This window comes from Cryptococcus depauperatus, chromosome 3 (genome assembly GCF_001720195.1).
Source record: "Cryptococcus depauperatus CBS 7841 chromosome 3, complete sequence".
Taxonomy (NCBI): Eukaryota; Fungi; Basidiomycota; class Tremellomycetes; order Tremellales; family Cryptococcaceae; genus Cryptococcus; species Cryptococcus depauperatus.
The window spans coordinates 677,406-692,682 of record NC_089470.1 but is presented as its reverse complement, the minus strand read 5'-3'; the positions used below and the strand labels follow the sequence as shown (position 1 = coordinate 692,682).

The following is a 15,277-nucleotide window of genomic DNA, read 5'->3' as shown; positions in this document are numbered from 1 at the left end:
AAAATGTGAAATGTGATGATGTCATGAGTTTTTCTTTCTTTCCTGTGTTCCTAGATTGATAAGAGATAAAGAACAGCGGGAAAAAGAGATTTGAACATTTTAAATGTTTTCGAAATATATTTCTATTCCAATTACATTTACAACTCGCTCACAAATACGTTACTTTAAATCTCAGTCATATCGCAATATGAGTGACCCTCAGAGTAATTTCAAGACGATTGCGAGTAAAGATGGCTCTTTTAAACGTCAAGTGAGCTCTTTTAGAGACGTTATCAAAAGCGGAGGCAATTTTCCTCCCGAGAAGGGAAGATACCATCTCTATGTCAGCCTTGCTTGTCCATGGGCCCACAGAGCGTTGATTGTGAGGAAGCTGAAAGGTCTCGAGGACTTTTTCGGTAAGCCTGGGGATGGCTTGGTATGGGCTTACCGTCTTTATAGATGTGTCGGTTGTACATCCGCATCTTCTTGACAAGGGATGGCATTTTGTTCCCAAGAATCTTGCATCTGAAAAGCCAGCATTAGCTTCAGAGCATAACAATGACTCGTTTCCTGGTGCGACCGTAGACCACGTGAATGGTTTTTCTCATCTTCGAGACCTCTACTTTAAGGCTCAGCCTGACTATTCGGCCCGCTATACGGTGCCCATCATTTGGGACAAAAAGACCCATACGATAGTCAACAATGAATCAGGTGAAATTATCAGGTTCCTCAACACTGCCTTTAATGACCAGATCGCTGGAGACAAGGCTAAATTGGACCTTTACCCAGAGGAGTTGCGAAAGGAGATTGATGAGATCAACGAATGGGTCTACAACGATATCAACAATGGCGTCTACAAGTCTGGGTTTGCTACCAACCAACAGGCATACGAGACGGCGGTGACGGCGTTGGCCAAGGCTCTTGACAGGGTGGACGGCATCTTGAAAGATGGAAGGGAGTATTTGGTGGGCGGCAGGTTGACAGAGGCCGATATCCGGTAAGTATTGACATTTTGGGAGTGGAATTTCTGACTTGTAACTAGACTCTACACCACCATTGTTCGATATGACCCAGTCTACTATGTTCACTTCAAGTGCAACTTTGGTCTCAGTGGGTTTTTTTTTGGCCGTAGCTTGGGAAACGGCTGATGGCTGTTGTAGTTCGCCATGACTACCCTCATCTTCACAAGTGGCTCCAGCGACTCTATTGGAAGAATTCTGCGTTCAAAGACACTACCAACTTTGCTCGTATGTGGCGTTGCTTCTTTATTCCTGAATTGAGATGGCCCTGGCTGACTCGGATGTAGACATTAAAGAGCATTATTACTACTCTCACATCCAGATCAATCCATCCCGCATCGTTCCCTATGGTCCCAATGTCGACATTGAACCTCTTGAATAAGCTCTAATCGGATATTGCGATGCGCTTTTTGGCTAATTTTGAGATATTGTAGGTCGCTCTTGGTGGAAACAAAATGCAAATTATGTCTCTGGTGACGATGCACTCTACTGCTTGCGTTGCGCATCATGATAGAGTCACACTTTGCAAGTAATCTCTGTCGGTTGAACATATCCATAGATATATGATCACGCCACTTGGCAGTAAATGCAGCAATTATCTTGTCGCCCGATACCGTCGTTGGTTAGTTTCTATATATACTGACATACCCGCCAGGATGAATCTCAGATGAGTGGCATGCCATGAAGAAGCCAGTCAGATGGCTCATAGTTGTGGCAATACACAGTCTTTCCGCTCATTATTTGCAAAGCTACTGCAATCCAGCTTCCACTCCACTGAGAGAGTGACATATCCTATGTTTGACCCACAATCATCATTGTAACGCACGCCTCTGACAAATTCCACGAATCGTCGTTACAGCACCATTGAATTTTGGCGACTACATAAACTCGACGTCCTTTGCGACATCCTCAACATAGACATCCACTAGACGACATTCTCTGCTGCCATAGGGAGAGACTTGGGCAAACATGGTCTCAAATAACCCCAGCCAATATGACAATCCACGTTCCATCATTCTATATATTCACATATGCTATCTGATAAGATTGCCAAACCAGGCACGGATAAAATACTCTTATCTTATCCGATTCATCTCATCCATCTCCATTTCCATCTCCCTCTTGTTACAACCCTACCAAAGAAGCCCTCCAGCCCATCCACCTAGTCCATCTGGCGCCGAGGATCAATACCCACAACGCCATGTTCCGCCCAGCAATGACAGCAACTCTCCACCTCTCACAAAGCAGCCAACCTCCTCCCAGCTTACCTTTGTACCCCATCCTTTGTGCCACCACCAGCAGGACAACCTACCGTTGGCCGTCTTCAACCCCATCTCACCATCTAGCCTTGACTATCGGCCATGCCTATACGTGACTCCCAGTCCTCCTACCTGCCGACCGCGACCGCCCGTTCCCCCTCTATTCGAGCCTCTGCGAGGCAATACTCTCAGCACTCTCAACAATCTGACCGCCCATTCCAATACTCTACCGCTGGTCCGCCCACCGTCTACTCTCAGATTGACACCTCATGGTCCCAACCGAGCCAGTATCCCACCCAAACCCCTGCCCCGGGACGAGGCAGCATCCCGCCCTTACCCAGCCCACCACCGAATGCAACCGCCACACCAAACAAAGATGACCAAGACGACTTGTACCACCGCAGCGACTGGGAGGAAGAACCCAAGACGAGCGCCACTGGATGGAGCCACTCTTCCTGGGCTGGGCCGACAACTCAGATGTCGGGTCGACTAAGTGTTTTGAAAGAAGACGAGGAGTGGAACCCCCCGACGACCGCCCCGCCATACCACCAAGTCGAATACGTCCTTGATCAGAACGGCATTATGGACAGTCCAGGAGAGATGACGCCTGGGTTCGTAGCGAGAGATTCCCTCGCCAGCCCAGCGCAGCCGCTAGGACGACCAGCCACCTTGCCCTCCATCCTCGAGCTGGACCACCTCACCCAGCCTCCCGTCCCAAAGCCTTTTCCCTCGACGCCTCCCACAGCCAACCCATTCGTCGATCCAAATCACACCTACAAGTCAAACTCTAGCGGTTCACCTAAGCTCATCTCCACCGAAGCCCAGCAACGACTCGGCAGGATGTCCATGGCAACGGCTCGCTACACGCTCCCTCCTCAGCGAGAGCGAGGTCTCAAGTTTCCATTCAAACAATCTTCTGCCGATACCCTTCCGCCGCTGCTCGCTCGCTCCGCACCAGGCAGATATTACCTCACCTATCGTCCCTTCATCCTTCCACTCTTGACACTCACCTGCGCGCTCACACTCACTGTCGCGAGCTCCTCCGCGCCGTCCTCTGTCGGCATGTTTGTCCAAGTTGCCAAAGGCGTCTTCAAGGGAGCTGAGGGAGGAGGCAACGGGGCAGGGTCTGAGATTGGCCTGGGCGCCTGGGGGTGGTGCCAGATAGGTGTCAAGGATGCGATATGCAACGGGTACAATCAAGGGGATTTTAAGAACGAGTCTGGATCGTTTACCATTCCTGGCACGTACGTTAAGCGTAAACTATCAGAGCTGACATTGCAGGTCGTCCTTGTCGAATTTATCGCTGTTGTTGACAACGTTGACCTGTCTGACCTGGCTGCTTGCTTCATTCCAAACCATCTCTGCGTTTCTCCACTTTTATCTTTTTTTTGCGCTGTCGATCCCCTTCAACCACCTCATCGCGACGCCGGCAGATGAGAGGGTCGAAAAGGAAGTTGACTTGAGGGTGAAGGCGGAGAGAGGCGTGTACGGTGAGGAAGGTGAGTATACCTGGGTCTGGTGGAGTTGGTGGGGGCATTGGAGAGGGCCAGTGGGATGGTTCTTTGGCTTGCTGGTGGGAAGCTTGAGTTTTGCGATGGTGAGTGGTGTCGTAGACGAGTGGTTACTGATAACGTAGCTGGGAGCGGTGGTGATGTTCAAGAGGGCGATTGAGGACGGAACCAAGTCGACAGATGTGCACTATGGGTCAGTGACTTCAGTTGGATGGGATGCATGCTGACGGGGTGTAGGACGGGAACGCTGGTGCCAGTCATGACATTTGTATTGACGGCAGATACGTTTGTGACGTCTGTGTTTTACTTTGTCCGGGTGGTGGGTCAACAACAAGGGAAGATATTTGCTGACAGAGGTAGAACCGCAACATCAAGACGTTTATGAACCCACCAGATCCGTCGCCTGCGGCGCTGCTGTTGCCGTCGACGTCTCAGAAAATGCAGCATATACGCCAGACTCAAGGATCGTTCTTTGCGCCGAGGGAGCCTACGCTCCCTCCAGATAGTTCTGTTCCGTTTGTGGGTGGGTATGGAGAGAAGGGAGTTTGGCATGATCCAGATGCGCCGCCGCTGCCCAAGAGAGAGGTCGAGTTGGATCCAGAGACGGTGAGGTGGCTGGCGGCGTACCCGGGTGACGAGGAGCTTGTGTCACTTATTAGCGATTTGCGTATGGGCAGGCTAAACGACGACTTTCTTCTTTCTGATGTCGGTTTGTTGTATCTTCGTCCGATATCTGACGATGAGCAAGCACTATTGGTCCCTCCACAGGGTGTTATCCGGAACGAATTGATTGAAGACGCCCATATGGATGTTTCTGTCTATGGGGAGCAACCAGAGAATGGGCAGGCAGCGCATAATGAAGCAGAAATTATGGTGGAGACGCTGGGTGATACGTTTTGGTGGAATGGTCTTGCCAAACAGTGTGTGGAATATGTCGAACAATGCAAGGTGTGCAGAGAACGTCGTCGTGTAGAAGAGATTGAGGAGAGAGCAGGTATGACGGCGGTGCCATGGACAGGCGTCACCGGGTGGACGCATGGGACAGAGGTGGTGGGTGAGAGCGAGATGGCGGCAGAGATGGCGTTTGCAATGAGGAAAGCACAAGAGGATGCTGATAAGACGAAGCTAGTATGATTTGTTGGATGGGTATTGCGTTGTATCTTTTGAATGTTGTAACACGTCTATTCATGCATTTGCGTGGAAATCCTTGGATTGCGGTTTGGGCTATGGGTTTAGAGACGGGTCAATCACTCCACTCTTCCAGCTTTTCAAAACCATTTCCTTTAGCCGCCCAAAAAGCCCTCCTCTCTGCTTTCCGTTTTCTTGCTTCATTTGTCCATCTCTTTTTCCTCGCTCGTTGCTTCTCGTTTTCATTTCCTTGCTCCGTGTATTGCATTATATGATCATCACTTGAATCCCCTACTTCAATCGCCTTTGCTAAATCTTTACCACCCTCATTGTCTTCCTCTTGATCATAATCTGATCCTTCCATAATTTTGCGAAGCGCTTCTTCATCTGAATCCTCTTCCTCGGACACCGGTAGGGATTTTGTAAACGCATTAACATTTGCTTTGGCCAGGCTTTTGGTTTTAGACAAGGCATACCTGCTTTCTTCAGGCTCATCAATGATTTCAATGTCATCCTCTGAGGGCTCACTATCTCCCAAGGGTTTCTTCTCTGGCGGCGCCATTAGGGGCGTAGAAGGTAGGGAGATTACTTCTTTGGCAACAGTATGACGTGAAGGAGGAGATATTGGTATAGGATGGGTAGAATCGGACGAACAGTCTTCCTCATCCTCATCCTCATCAGATGTGTCTCCAGTCCCAGAAGAAAGCTCATCATCTTCCACCATTATTGCGTTTACATCGTCCTTTTCATCTGCTTTAGTGGACACTGTATTGGGTAAAGGTGGTGGTGATGTTTCAACCCGGCCATAGACAGAAGGTGGATTGGTGGCTGGCGGCGGTCGGTAATTTTTGATATATTTTGCTGGGTCTGCTCCTTTGGGTATATCCAGTTTTTTATGTAGATGCGCCTCATCATGTATTCTTTTGAGTTCTGCACGTTGCTTGAGTGATTCTTTGGTAATCCCCATCACTCCACCCAGAATGGACCACTCATCACCGTCCATCGCATACAAAGTTGAGCGAGAGAGAGACATTTGCGCGGCACGTTCAAAAAGACGCATGGATAGGAGCTCATATGCGCCGGCAAGAGTGTTACGTACTTGTCGAATGCCAAACGATCCTCCAGAGATATCATTGTCTGACCAAAAGCAAATGTGTCAGTGTTGGAACGATCGCCCACTGAAGCTCACCTTTATCCTGTGGATCTTCAATACTCAATAAAAACGACTGATTCTTCATCCAACCTCGACTTGCTTTGTTAAAATAGAATCCGCCTCGACGGACGGAAAGCCCCACGTCGTTGTAGTTGAAATTCCTCCCGTATAACTCAAAGAATTCAATCAATAAAGTACCGAGATTGGCTTGGGGATTGATCTCTGCCCGCCGAAGTTTAGGGTGAAGCTACAAAAACAGTTGGTACGCAGTAAATAGAACATGAAAGGAAACATTACCTGTAGAAAAGAGATGACCATGCAAATGACCGCGTAACTTCCCAGCCCACCCGTATACACCTCGTTCATCGATCTCTGACTTAGGAAACTCTTGACCACCAAAATCAGTTGGCGAGAGCCGGGGAGCAAGTCCAAGTATTGGTTGATTATTTTACCGGCAGAAACACCGTTGGTCGTGTTCAAGGATATGTCAACGTTGATTTTCCCCTCAAGAGTGACAAACTTGATAATAGGCACACGAGCTTTCGCAATGATAGCGACGACATCGGTAATATCGGCTTGTCTTAACGCTTTGCCCAGTTCGGCCAATAGACGCTGTTTGTTGGAATCCGACAAACCTTTATGACTGACGACCAGGTCAATGTCACTATCCAAATCAGCTCAACTCTGTCTAGAAAATACGACGATACCCTTGAGGCAAATAGAGCTGAGTGAGCCATGAACCAAAGGGAAACACCTCGGCATCTGGCCAGAGTTTATTGATCACTTGAGTGATGAGCTCAATAATGAATAAACGGACTTCAAACTCTGCTCTTGTCGGTGAAACGTAATGGTAGAACGCATGAATTTCTTCAGTCAGACTAGCAAAAGTGTAAGCTTTCCATCGTCAACGACAGACTCACAGGTCCGCAGGATCCCGGCACCGGTCAAAATCAACCAGCTCTGTCCATGGTGCATGTCTTTCTGCAGCCCTCTTCTCTTCTTTTCTATTCCTCGGACCCGTCGCACCAACACTACTCGATTTCTTGCCTCTTGCAGCTCTTTTGGCTTCTGCTCGTTCCAGTTCTTTTTGCAGCTCTTTTGCTTTCCGATCCTTCTTTTGCTTCTTCTCCGCTTGCGGCTGATCAGGCTGTGACTGAGCAGGACTCTTGTGCTTCTTTTTATTGCCCTTCTTCTTTTTCGATTTGGTCTCTCCAGCTGCAGGTGTGTCTGTCGCCTTTCTCTTGCCCTTTCTCGAACTCTCTGCCAACGTTGCTGACGGTGGTGGTGAGACAGCAAACGATATATAGCTTTCCGCCGGTGGCAATGCTAATTCTTCCATTTTTGATTTTACAAGATGAAAATCAAGTAGAGAAAGAAAAAGAAAAAAAAGTTGGCATTGGAGATGAACATCCTTTTCAGGCACGGCCTAAACATCTTTATCCATCTCTTCTATTTCTATTTCATTTTCTAATTCACATTTGCTTTTTAAAACTTTTTCAACTCTTCAACAACTATAAAAGAAAGCCCAAGTACAGCATTCAAGGATCATCATAGGGATTCCACCTATTGCTTTCCGCAAGAGAGCCAGCATGCTCGCCCCTCAGCAACGTCCCAAACGGCCTCGCTCGCCATCTCCCTCATTTGAGCCTGAGGTCGCTTCGCCTCTTGACCTTTTTCTCAAGAGACGGAGAAGAGAACAGCGCAAGTTATTTGAACACTCCTCACCTATACACTCTATCGACCAAGAGTGCTTGGAGCAACATGCCAAATTTGGGTCTGAGGTGGATGCCGAGAGTAGCCATTCAGCGCAATGGAGAGATATGACCATGGACAAGGGGATAGAGAAAAGGAGAGCGAGACAGTGGGATAAGATCAATGCGCCACTCCATGCTGCCGTTCATCATCAGCAGTCTCATCCTCAACACAACTCTCTCGCCACACCTGGACCAACACCGCCGGCTACACGCTCTATTTCCATATCAGCCCTTCCCAAACACAACTCGCATACCATGTCTTCTTCTCCTATCAGAAACCAGCCTCCTTCGTCTTCTCCTTTTCGAGAAAAGCTCGAGACTCGGAGAGATACCGAGTGGATGATGGATCAAGATGAAATGAGGCGTGAATGGGGTGAAGTGTATTCTGAACAAAACTCTCTACTCTATAGTTTGGTATGTTTCCCATCTCTGCTAGATACATCGCTGACTCTTTTCCCAGCATCTTGCAAGAATACAGTCTCAACCACACATCACCTCTCCTCCATCCCATCCTTCCAATCATTCCCGTCCTTCCTATCCGTCGCATGCCTATCGCACTCCCTTGGCTTCATCTTCCACCGCATTCTCGCCGCATCGGCACCAGAGCACTTCGTCTTCACCGTATGCCAGCCAATGCATCGCATCCTCTTCCCCGTTCACACCTGCTTGTCCTTCTCTTTCCTATCCACCCAGCCATTCGGGCATTATTGGCGGTCAAGACGAAGAGATGCTTGTTGAGAAGGACGAACAACAACTCAAGGCAGAAGAACATGTCAGGAGAAGATATGAAGAGACCAACCGGTTACTTGGTGAGCTAGCGATGGTTCGAGAACAGAGATGGGGAGCTTGCGAGGAAAAGGTTTGACTGTCAAGGTCTGTAGGGGACAAGAGGTGCAGTGCTGTTGTTGGACAAAGGTCTGTAAATCTTTACATCATGTATGTGCTATTCCTTGACATGGATTCTCCGTGTTCAAGAGTTGCTTTTTTGGGTACTATAGAGACGTTCCGAAAAAGCTTATAGTGGAAAGCTGCGACGTCATGACCCATCGTTGCTGTTTATAACGCGTATTGTAACAAGTCTCAATGTATCCTTTTCACATAGAAAATATTCCAGCGTATCTCAATGGCTTAGCAACAATGCAAAATCCAGCCATATCAGTGCAACGACGAAAAGACGATCCAACGGCTACGGTATGCATAAACCGCTTGATGGTGGTACAAAAAGCCCCTGTGCTCTCCCAACCCCACTCAACCAGCTCAAGTAGACTTGATCTTGAGCTGACCGAGGAAGGCGTTCTTCTCCGCAGCATCCTGGAATCGACCGTGGCCAAAGTTGGAGGAGGTGTCGATGAATTTGAGGGAAACCTTTTCGGTGTGGGCTCGAGAGGTGTGGGTTCGGAGGGCTTTTCGGAGGGTGACAATACGCTTGACGGGACCGACACAGGTACCCTTGACCATGATAAAATCGTTCTTGACGATACCATAACGAACGAAACCGCCCATGGGTGTGATGCTCTTCTTGGTAAGGTCAAACTCGGTAGAACCAGAAGATTCAGAAGAACCATTGGCGATACGGTAAATCCTACCCAACGTCAGCATCATCCCATCCACGCGCGACCTACTTGTGGTTGATGGATGTACGAGAGTGGTAGCCTCGTTGACCAGCACGGGCGACAGAGAACATGACCTTGGAAGGATGCCATGCACCGATACAAGCGACTTTTCGGAGACCACGGTGAGTCTTTCGCGGGAGTCGGGTGGTACCCCATCGGGCGGTGACACCCTCGAAACCATGACCCTTGGAGACACCGATGATATCAATACACTCGTCCTGTTCAAAGACTGATGTAACGTCGACAGTCTTTTCAAAGTGAGACTTGGCAAAGTCCACCTTGTCAGCGACGGAACCACCGTTCACCTGGATCTCCATGAGGTGAGCCTTCTTTTGTTGGAGGCCAGTCTTGGAGATTTGGGTGTGGGCGAGGACTCGGACGACGGTACAGTACTTTTTGATACGCTCGAGCTCTCGCGTGATGGAAGCGCCACTGTTTTCAGTGTGTTTGGCGGCGTATCGCGTAAACGCCTTCTTCTTGGATCGGTACCAGTTCCTGTGATGGTCAGTCATGCCGAGAACCAACAAGATCAACCGACTTGTAAAACCTCCTCTTGACCTCGTCAGAGAGGTGCTCCGCCCAAACAGTCGTCAACGACCTCAAACCACGAGGCGTCTCGACGTAACCGACGACACCGACGACCACCATCGGCGGAGTCTCAATCACCGTCACCGCCTCCACAACCTCTCTCTTGTGCATCTCTGTAGACCGTCAGCCCGATCCCATGTCACGCAACCACCTACTCGATCCCGGTCGGTCGAGGTCACGGACGATGTGAGTCATACCGGCCTTGTAGCCCATGACGGCGGTGAGGTGGACCGGCTTCTTTGGGTCATCCTATCCACGCCATCAGCGTCTCTCCCCTCTCCGCTTCCTCCAAGCCCACCTTGGGGAAAGCCTTGCATCGTCCCCTGTGTCGGGCAGCACGCTTCCTTGGAACTGTCCAAACGTCAGCCTACACCTCTCTCTACCCGACGCCACTCACGGAAGGCAAGGGAACCGTGTCGGGGCTCTTCGTATTTTCGATGAGACATGGCCGCTACAAAAGAGCTTTTGGATGCGCTTGAAGGATGCTTTTTTTGTTAAAATGCAAACGCAAGGTTTTCACGTCGACCACGACGGAATTAAACCATCATTACGTAACATCGGACATGTTCCACCCTCCTTTATCGCCGACCTCCACGACGGCGGCCATCTCCGCCTCCCAACGCCATCACCACCTCTCTCCGTCATCTGATTCCATCACCCTTTATCCTTTCCCACATGCACAACTCCACCAACGCCCAAACTGCACCCAGCCATGAGCGGGACAAGCAGCCTTTATCCTTACCCATTGCCTTTCCTTGCGACTCCCAGACGTCGTACAGCAACGCGTCTGGACGAGTCCTCTACACGTCGCGCTCGTCTTTTCAATAGAAGCGTGTCGCGTTGCTTCACTCCAGCGCTCCACTGTATCGCTCCACACCGTCATCCACGCCAAAAACGGTCGCCGGTTCGAATCTCGCCAGGTTTATTTTATTTCATTCGCTACTTTCCACCATGTGGGCCCCCGAAACTAATGATTCTCAAAGGACCCATGGCTAACGCCATGACTATTAAAAAAAAAAGAGGCCACTAACCAAGATCACACGTATTTAAGCTCCTTAATTAAGCTCACTGCATCTCACAACAGCTTTAAAAAAACAAATTAATCTTTCTCTTTCTCTTTCTCTTCTTCTCCTCCGCACAGACCACCTCTCGAGTGCTATGCCACGCCGAAGCGCCAGCAAGAAGGCGGGGAACGCCGCCGCCGAGGTGCCAACGAGGCCAGGTAGAGAAGGAGGAAGGGAGCGTCCCCCCCTAAAAAAAAAACCGGCCAAAAAGCGGTCGATACGGCCTGGGAATTGTTTTAACTGTGGCTGTGACGAGGTGAGTTGGCGGCGAGCGTTGTGACGACAGCGACAGCCGCTGAGTGATGGGATAGACGCAGACAACGTTATGGAGAACCGACCCGGGCTGCTCGACGTGCCAGCTCTGCAACGCCTGTGGCATCTATGTGGGTGATGGGTCGGTGGGTGGTGCTGACGAGGCGTAGCGGACGTTCCACGGCGAGCACAGGCCGGTGCATCTGTTTGACTCGGCCAAGACAAGGCGGACGGAGGTCGAGGGCGAGCATCGGTCGCCGTCGCCGACCGTGTCGACGCCGCCGGCTACTTCGCTCTCGCCAGTGTCGGTGTTGATGGAAATCTTTTCAGACGGCTCCGATGTCCCAAACTCGCCTGGCCATGTCGCCGACGACTTGATGAAGGGTGCCATGGCGTTGCTGACGCTGAGCGGGGTGAGTGAGCGAGAGACGTCTCGACGCTGATCGTTGTAGAAGTGGTCTCCTCATAACGTATAGGAGTGTAACAAAAGGCCGTCATGGTCACGAATCTGGTTATCACTGTGCCCTCTCGCTGAGGTGCTCTTGGTTTTGTAAAAATGAGTTTTGCGTGTTGTGACTTGATAATGCAACTCTTTTTCTTTTGCGGATCGTTCCATGGAGGGTGGCTGATGGGGTTGAGAATCGCTGACCCGTTTAGCTTTGCGATTTGTGCTTGGGAAACTCGGTGGATAGTGCTCTCGGTGGAGAATGACAGGCAAATACTCGGTGGAGGTCTGGATAGGTAAGTGGAACAGGGATGGCCTCGCTCACGCCAATCGACATTGTCTTTTGACTGACCACTGACCCGTTTCACGCCGAGCACATTGTGGGATGCGCTAATGCTGGTAGATATGATTGAGAAAGGAATGGCGCGGACGTTGGCAGAGTACGATGAGGTGGAAGAAGCGAGGGCGCGGAATGGAGTGGTAGTATTTGTGGGTGACATGCGGCGTTTTGCGCCAGCGTTGGAGAGATGGACGAAGATCAAGGGAAAGGATATCATGTCAGAGAGATATCATGGTAATGTGAGCTGTGCATGAACAAACCTGACCGAGTTTAGCTTGGTAGCACAAGTATTTTACCTCTCAGTCAGGTAAACACCAACGCGAATATACCGATTTCCCTAGTTTGGCATCATCTGCGCTCTTGTCTAAGCGTACGGCTAACTTTGTCGAGAACCTCGGCCACAGGGCTCACGCAGGCCCTCGCAACATGCACTCTTGGTCTCTCGATAGTATGGCAAGCCATGACTTGTCGGCAATGTGGGATGCGGTTGGGATACCAGAAAGGTGTATCATAGCGACGAGTGATGATGGACAGTGTGCATGGTGATGGATGACGTTTCTCCAATACAAGGCTTCAAGGCATATTACGTGAGTGCTGAGAAAAAGTTGGAGGGGTTGACAGGGGGTAGATGGGAATCGACAATGTCGCAGTGTTTGATGCCCTTATTGAAGTTTACACTGACGATTCTCGCGTTGAAATGCAATACAATACATGGATTCCGAGGATACAGCACTACGCTGAAACTTTATAGACCTTTTGTCAAAGACCTTCCCATCAAACGAACAATTCAGCGCCAGCTGCCTGATGGTGATTACTCGGAACATACTCGTCCAAACCTTTGTCTACCCATACACCCTCGAATTGGATTTTATTTACGATACAATTGTCTTTAGAACAGATTACAGGACAAAGCCGCTGGACGCCAAAAACAATCCGCTTTCGGCCAAGATGGTTATGGGTGCGTGGATGTATTAACAATCGTTCTGGAATATGTCTCTTGAGTGAAATCAATGTCTAAGTCAATGCATCCCGATACCTAAAATAAAAGTTAAAGCCACTCGACACTAATCCAAGTCGTCAGCTCATATTCTGCAGAGGAAGCCCAGATACTTACGTTCCTGGTGGCTTGGAAGTAATGTCATACACAACCCTGTTCACTCCCTTAACCTCGTTTGTGATTCTTGAAGAAATCCTCTTCAACACTTGTGGAGGGAATACAAACCAATCAGCAGTCATAAAGTCCTCCGTGGAAACTGCTCTCAAAGCAACCACTTGATCATATGTCCTCGAATCGCCCGCCACACCTACAGCTTTGACTGGTAAAAGCGCAACAAAGGCTTGCGAAATTTGGTCATAAAGACCAGCCGCACGAATTTCTTCAATGTAAATGTCGTCGGCATGTTGGAGGATGGCGATCTGCTCCCGGGTCACTTCACCGAGTATTCGAATAGCAAGGCCAGGTCCGGGGAAGGGATGACGGCCAACAAGATGGCCAGGAATAGACAAAAGACGACCCAACGCACGAACTTCGTCTACATCATAGATCAGCAGAAAGTATTTCAAGCAGCTCAGAACGGACCTTTGAAAAGCTCTCTAAGAGGTTCAATCAACTTCAGTTTCATATCCTCCAATAACCCGCCGACATTGTGATGGGTCTTGATTGTAGCACTAGGGCCCTTGAAGGAGATTGATTCGATGACATCGGGGTAAAGCGTACCCTGCAATAACCATTCAATCTTACCCTTGGCCTCGCCGCCCTTTTCGACAAGCTCCTTCTCAGCCACCGCCTCAATTTTGGCCGCTTCAGCCTCAAATACTTCGATAAAAGTGTTGCCAATAATTTTTCGCTTGCGCTCGGGATCTTCTACACCTTTGAGACGTTCAAGGAAGAGATCAGAAGCATCGACAACTGACAAATTGACTCCGAGGTCTACAGTAAGCATTTGGTGAACTTTCTTGGCTTCGTCCTTTCGCAAAACACCATTATCAACCATGATTGCGTGGAATCTACTTTCGGTCAAAACTCGACCTTGTAGAGCTTGCACAGAACGTACCGCTCGCCGATAGCTTCGTGCATCAGTTTGGCAGCGACAGTAGAGTCTACACCACCAGAAACAGCACCAATAACTTGTCCCTTTTCTCCGCAGATTTGTCGAATTCTGGCGATTTCTTTAGGAATAAAACTCTCCATGCTCCATCCTGGCTTGACGCCACAGACATTCTTTACAAAAGCGGCGATTACCTCCTTACCCTTAGGAGAGTGAGAGACTTCGGGGTGGAATTGGACTCCATAGATGGGTTTGGATGTGTGGGCGATGGCAGTATAGGGAGAAGTTAAAGTATGGGCGATAGCGGTGAATCCGGGAGGAAGAGAGGTGAGTTGGTCACCATGAGACATCCATACCTGCACTCTACATCAATACAATTGGCTGTGCCAGGCAATGAAACATACCTGCAAACCACCGTCCTCCTCCATCTCGATTCCTTCAAACAGCGCATCCTGCTCCTTGTTCCCAGACTTTACAACCTGAACCTTTGCATAACCGTACTCTCGGTGAGTGTGGGCATCGACTTGGCCACCGTGGACACGGGCGATTTCTTGAAGACCATAACAGATACCAAGGATGGGTACACCAAGAGTAAAGACGTCAGGGTCGATGTGAGGTGCGTCAGGCGCATAGACAGAGAATGGAGATCCAGAGAGGATAATACCTGGATAGAAAGTTTGTTTCCTTTTTCGACTCGGGATGAATTTAAAGACCTACCAGCAGGCTTCCACGACAACTCTGAAATCTTTTGCGTGCAAGGCAGCATCTCACAATACACCTGTTGGTTGTTGAGACTAGTCTCTTTGATATACTAGCAAAGGCTCACATTGAGTTCACGGCATCGTCGAGTTATTAAGTGAGAGTACTGCAATTCTTATTAACCTTTCTTCTTTTGCTACTACCCATGAATTACTCACCTGTGACCCAAAGTCAAGAATAAGAATAGTGTCATACAGGCTGTGGATTTCTTCAGTTGCCATTTTTATGAGTTGCTTGGAAAAATAAAAAAGACAGAAAGAAATATCAACAACTAAAGTTGAAATAATAAATTATTATCTTTAATCTGAAATCAATGTGGATGAGAAATGTAATTTTTGCATTCGGTGGAGGCAGTAGTATTGGGG

At 49.2% G+C, this 15,277-nt stretch overlaps 7 protein-coding genes across 7 annotated transcripts; 4 read left to right on the top strand and 3 right to left on the bottom strand.

The window, feature by feature from the left end:
- Positions 1-187: 187 nt before the first annotated feature.
- On the top strand, positions 188-1,380 carry L203_102524 (uncharacterized protein; the record flags this gene model as incomplete). The annotated part of the gene is made up of 6 exons (XM_066211949.1): positions 188-395; positions 439-569; positions 615-976; positions 1,022-1,089; positions 1,140-1,226; positions 1,286-1,380. The coding sequence occupies 6 exons, from the start codon at positions 188-190 to the stop codon at positions 1,378-1,380; spliced, it is 951 nt and encodes a 316-aa protein (XP_066068046.1).
- A 979-nt stretch (positions 1,381-2,359) lies between these two features.
- L203_102523 (uncharacterized protein) lies at positions 2,360-4,902 on the top strand (the record flags this gene model as incomplete). Its single annotated transcript, XM_066211948.1, has 5 exons — positions 2,360-3,512; positions 3,691-3,830; positions 3,894-3,961; positions 4,006-4,087; positions 4,129-4,902. 5 exons carry the CDS (start codon positions 2,360-2,362, stop codon positions 4,900-4,902), a joined length of 2,217 nt encoding a protein of 738 aa, XP_066068045.1.
- A 109-nt stretch (positions 4,903-5,011) lies between these two features.
- Positions 5,012-7,388, bottom strand: L203_102522 (uncharacterized protein; the record flags this gene model as incomplete). Its single annotated transcript, XM_066211947.1, has 5 exons — positions 5,012-6,033; positions 6,086-6,296; positions 6,347-6,713; positions 6,757-6,927; positions 6,970-7,388. The coding sequence occupies 5 exons, from the start codon at positions 7,386-7,388 to the stop codon at positions 5,012-5,014; spliced, it is 2,190 nt and encodes a 729-aa protein (XP_066068044.1).
- A 250-nt stretch (positions 7,389-7,638) lies between these two features.
- On the top strand, positions 7,639-8,668 carry L203_102521 (uncharacterized protein; the record flags this gene model as incomplete). The annotated part of the gene is made up of 2 exons (XM_066211946.1): positions 7,639-8,217; positions 8,264-8,668. The coding sequence occupies 2 exons, from the start codon at positions 7,639-7,641 to the stop codon at positions 8,666-8,668; spliced, it is 984 nt and encodes a 327-aa protein (XP_066068043.1).
- Positions 8,669-9,060: 392 nt separating this feature from the next.
- On the bottom strand, positions 9,061-10,450 carry L203_102520 (60S ribosomal protein L3; the record flags this gene model as incomplete). Its single annotated transcript, XM_066211945.1, has 6 exons — positions 9,061-9,385; positions 9,486-9,911; positions 9,955-10,117; positions 10,160-10,253; positions 10,303-10,355; positions 10,402-10,450. 6 exons carry the CDS (start codon positions 10,448-10,450, stop codon positions 9,061-9,063), a joined length of 1,110 nt encoding a protein of 369 aa, XP_066068042.1.
- Positions 10,451-11,162: 712 nt separating this feature from the next.
- L203_102519 (uncharacterized protein) lies at positions 11,163-12,651 on the top strand (the record flags this gene model as incomplete). Its single annotated transcript, XM_066211944.1, has 6 exons — positions 11,163-11,324; positions 11,380-11,462; positions 11,514-11,733; positions 12,013-12,061; positions 12,169-12,344; positions 12,388-12,651. 6 exons carry the CDS (start codon positions 11,163-11,165, stop codon positions 12,649-12,651), a joined length of 954 nt encoding a protein of 317 aa, XP_066068041.1.
- Positions 12,652-13,153: 502 nt separating this feature from the next.
- Positions 13,154-15,133, bottom strand: L203_102518 (GMP synthase [glutamine-hydrolyzing]; the record flags this gene model as incomplete). The annotated part of the gene is made up of 8 exons (XM_066211943.1): positions 13,154-13,169; positions 13,220-13,637; positions 13,685-14,112; positions 14,160-14,509; positions 14,558-14,817; positions 14,871-14,931; positions 14,980-15,018; positions 15,071-15,133. 8 exons carry the CDS (start codon positions 15,131-15,133, stop codon positions 13,154-13,156), a joined length of 1,635 nt encoding a protein of 544 aa, XP_066068040.1.
- Between the last annotated feature and the right edge of the window lie 144 nt (positions 15,134-15,277).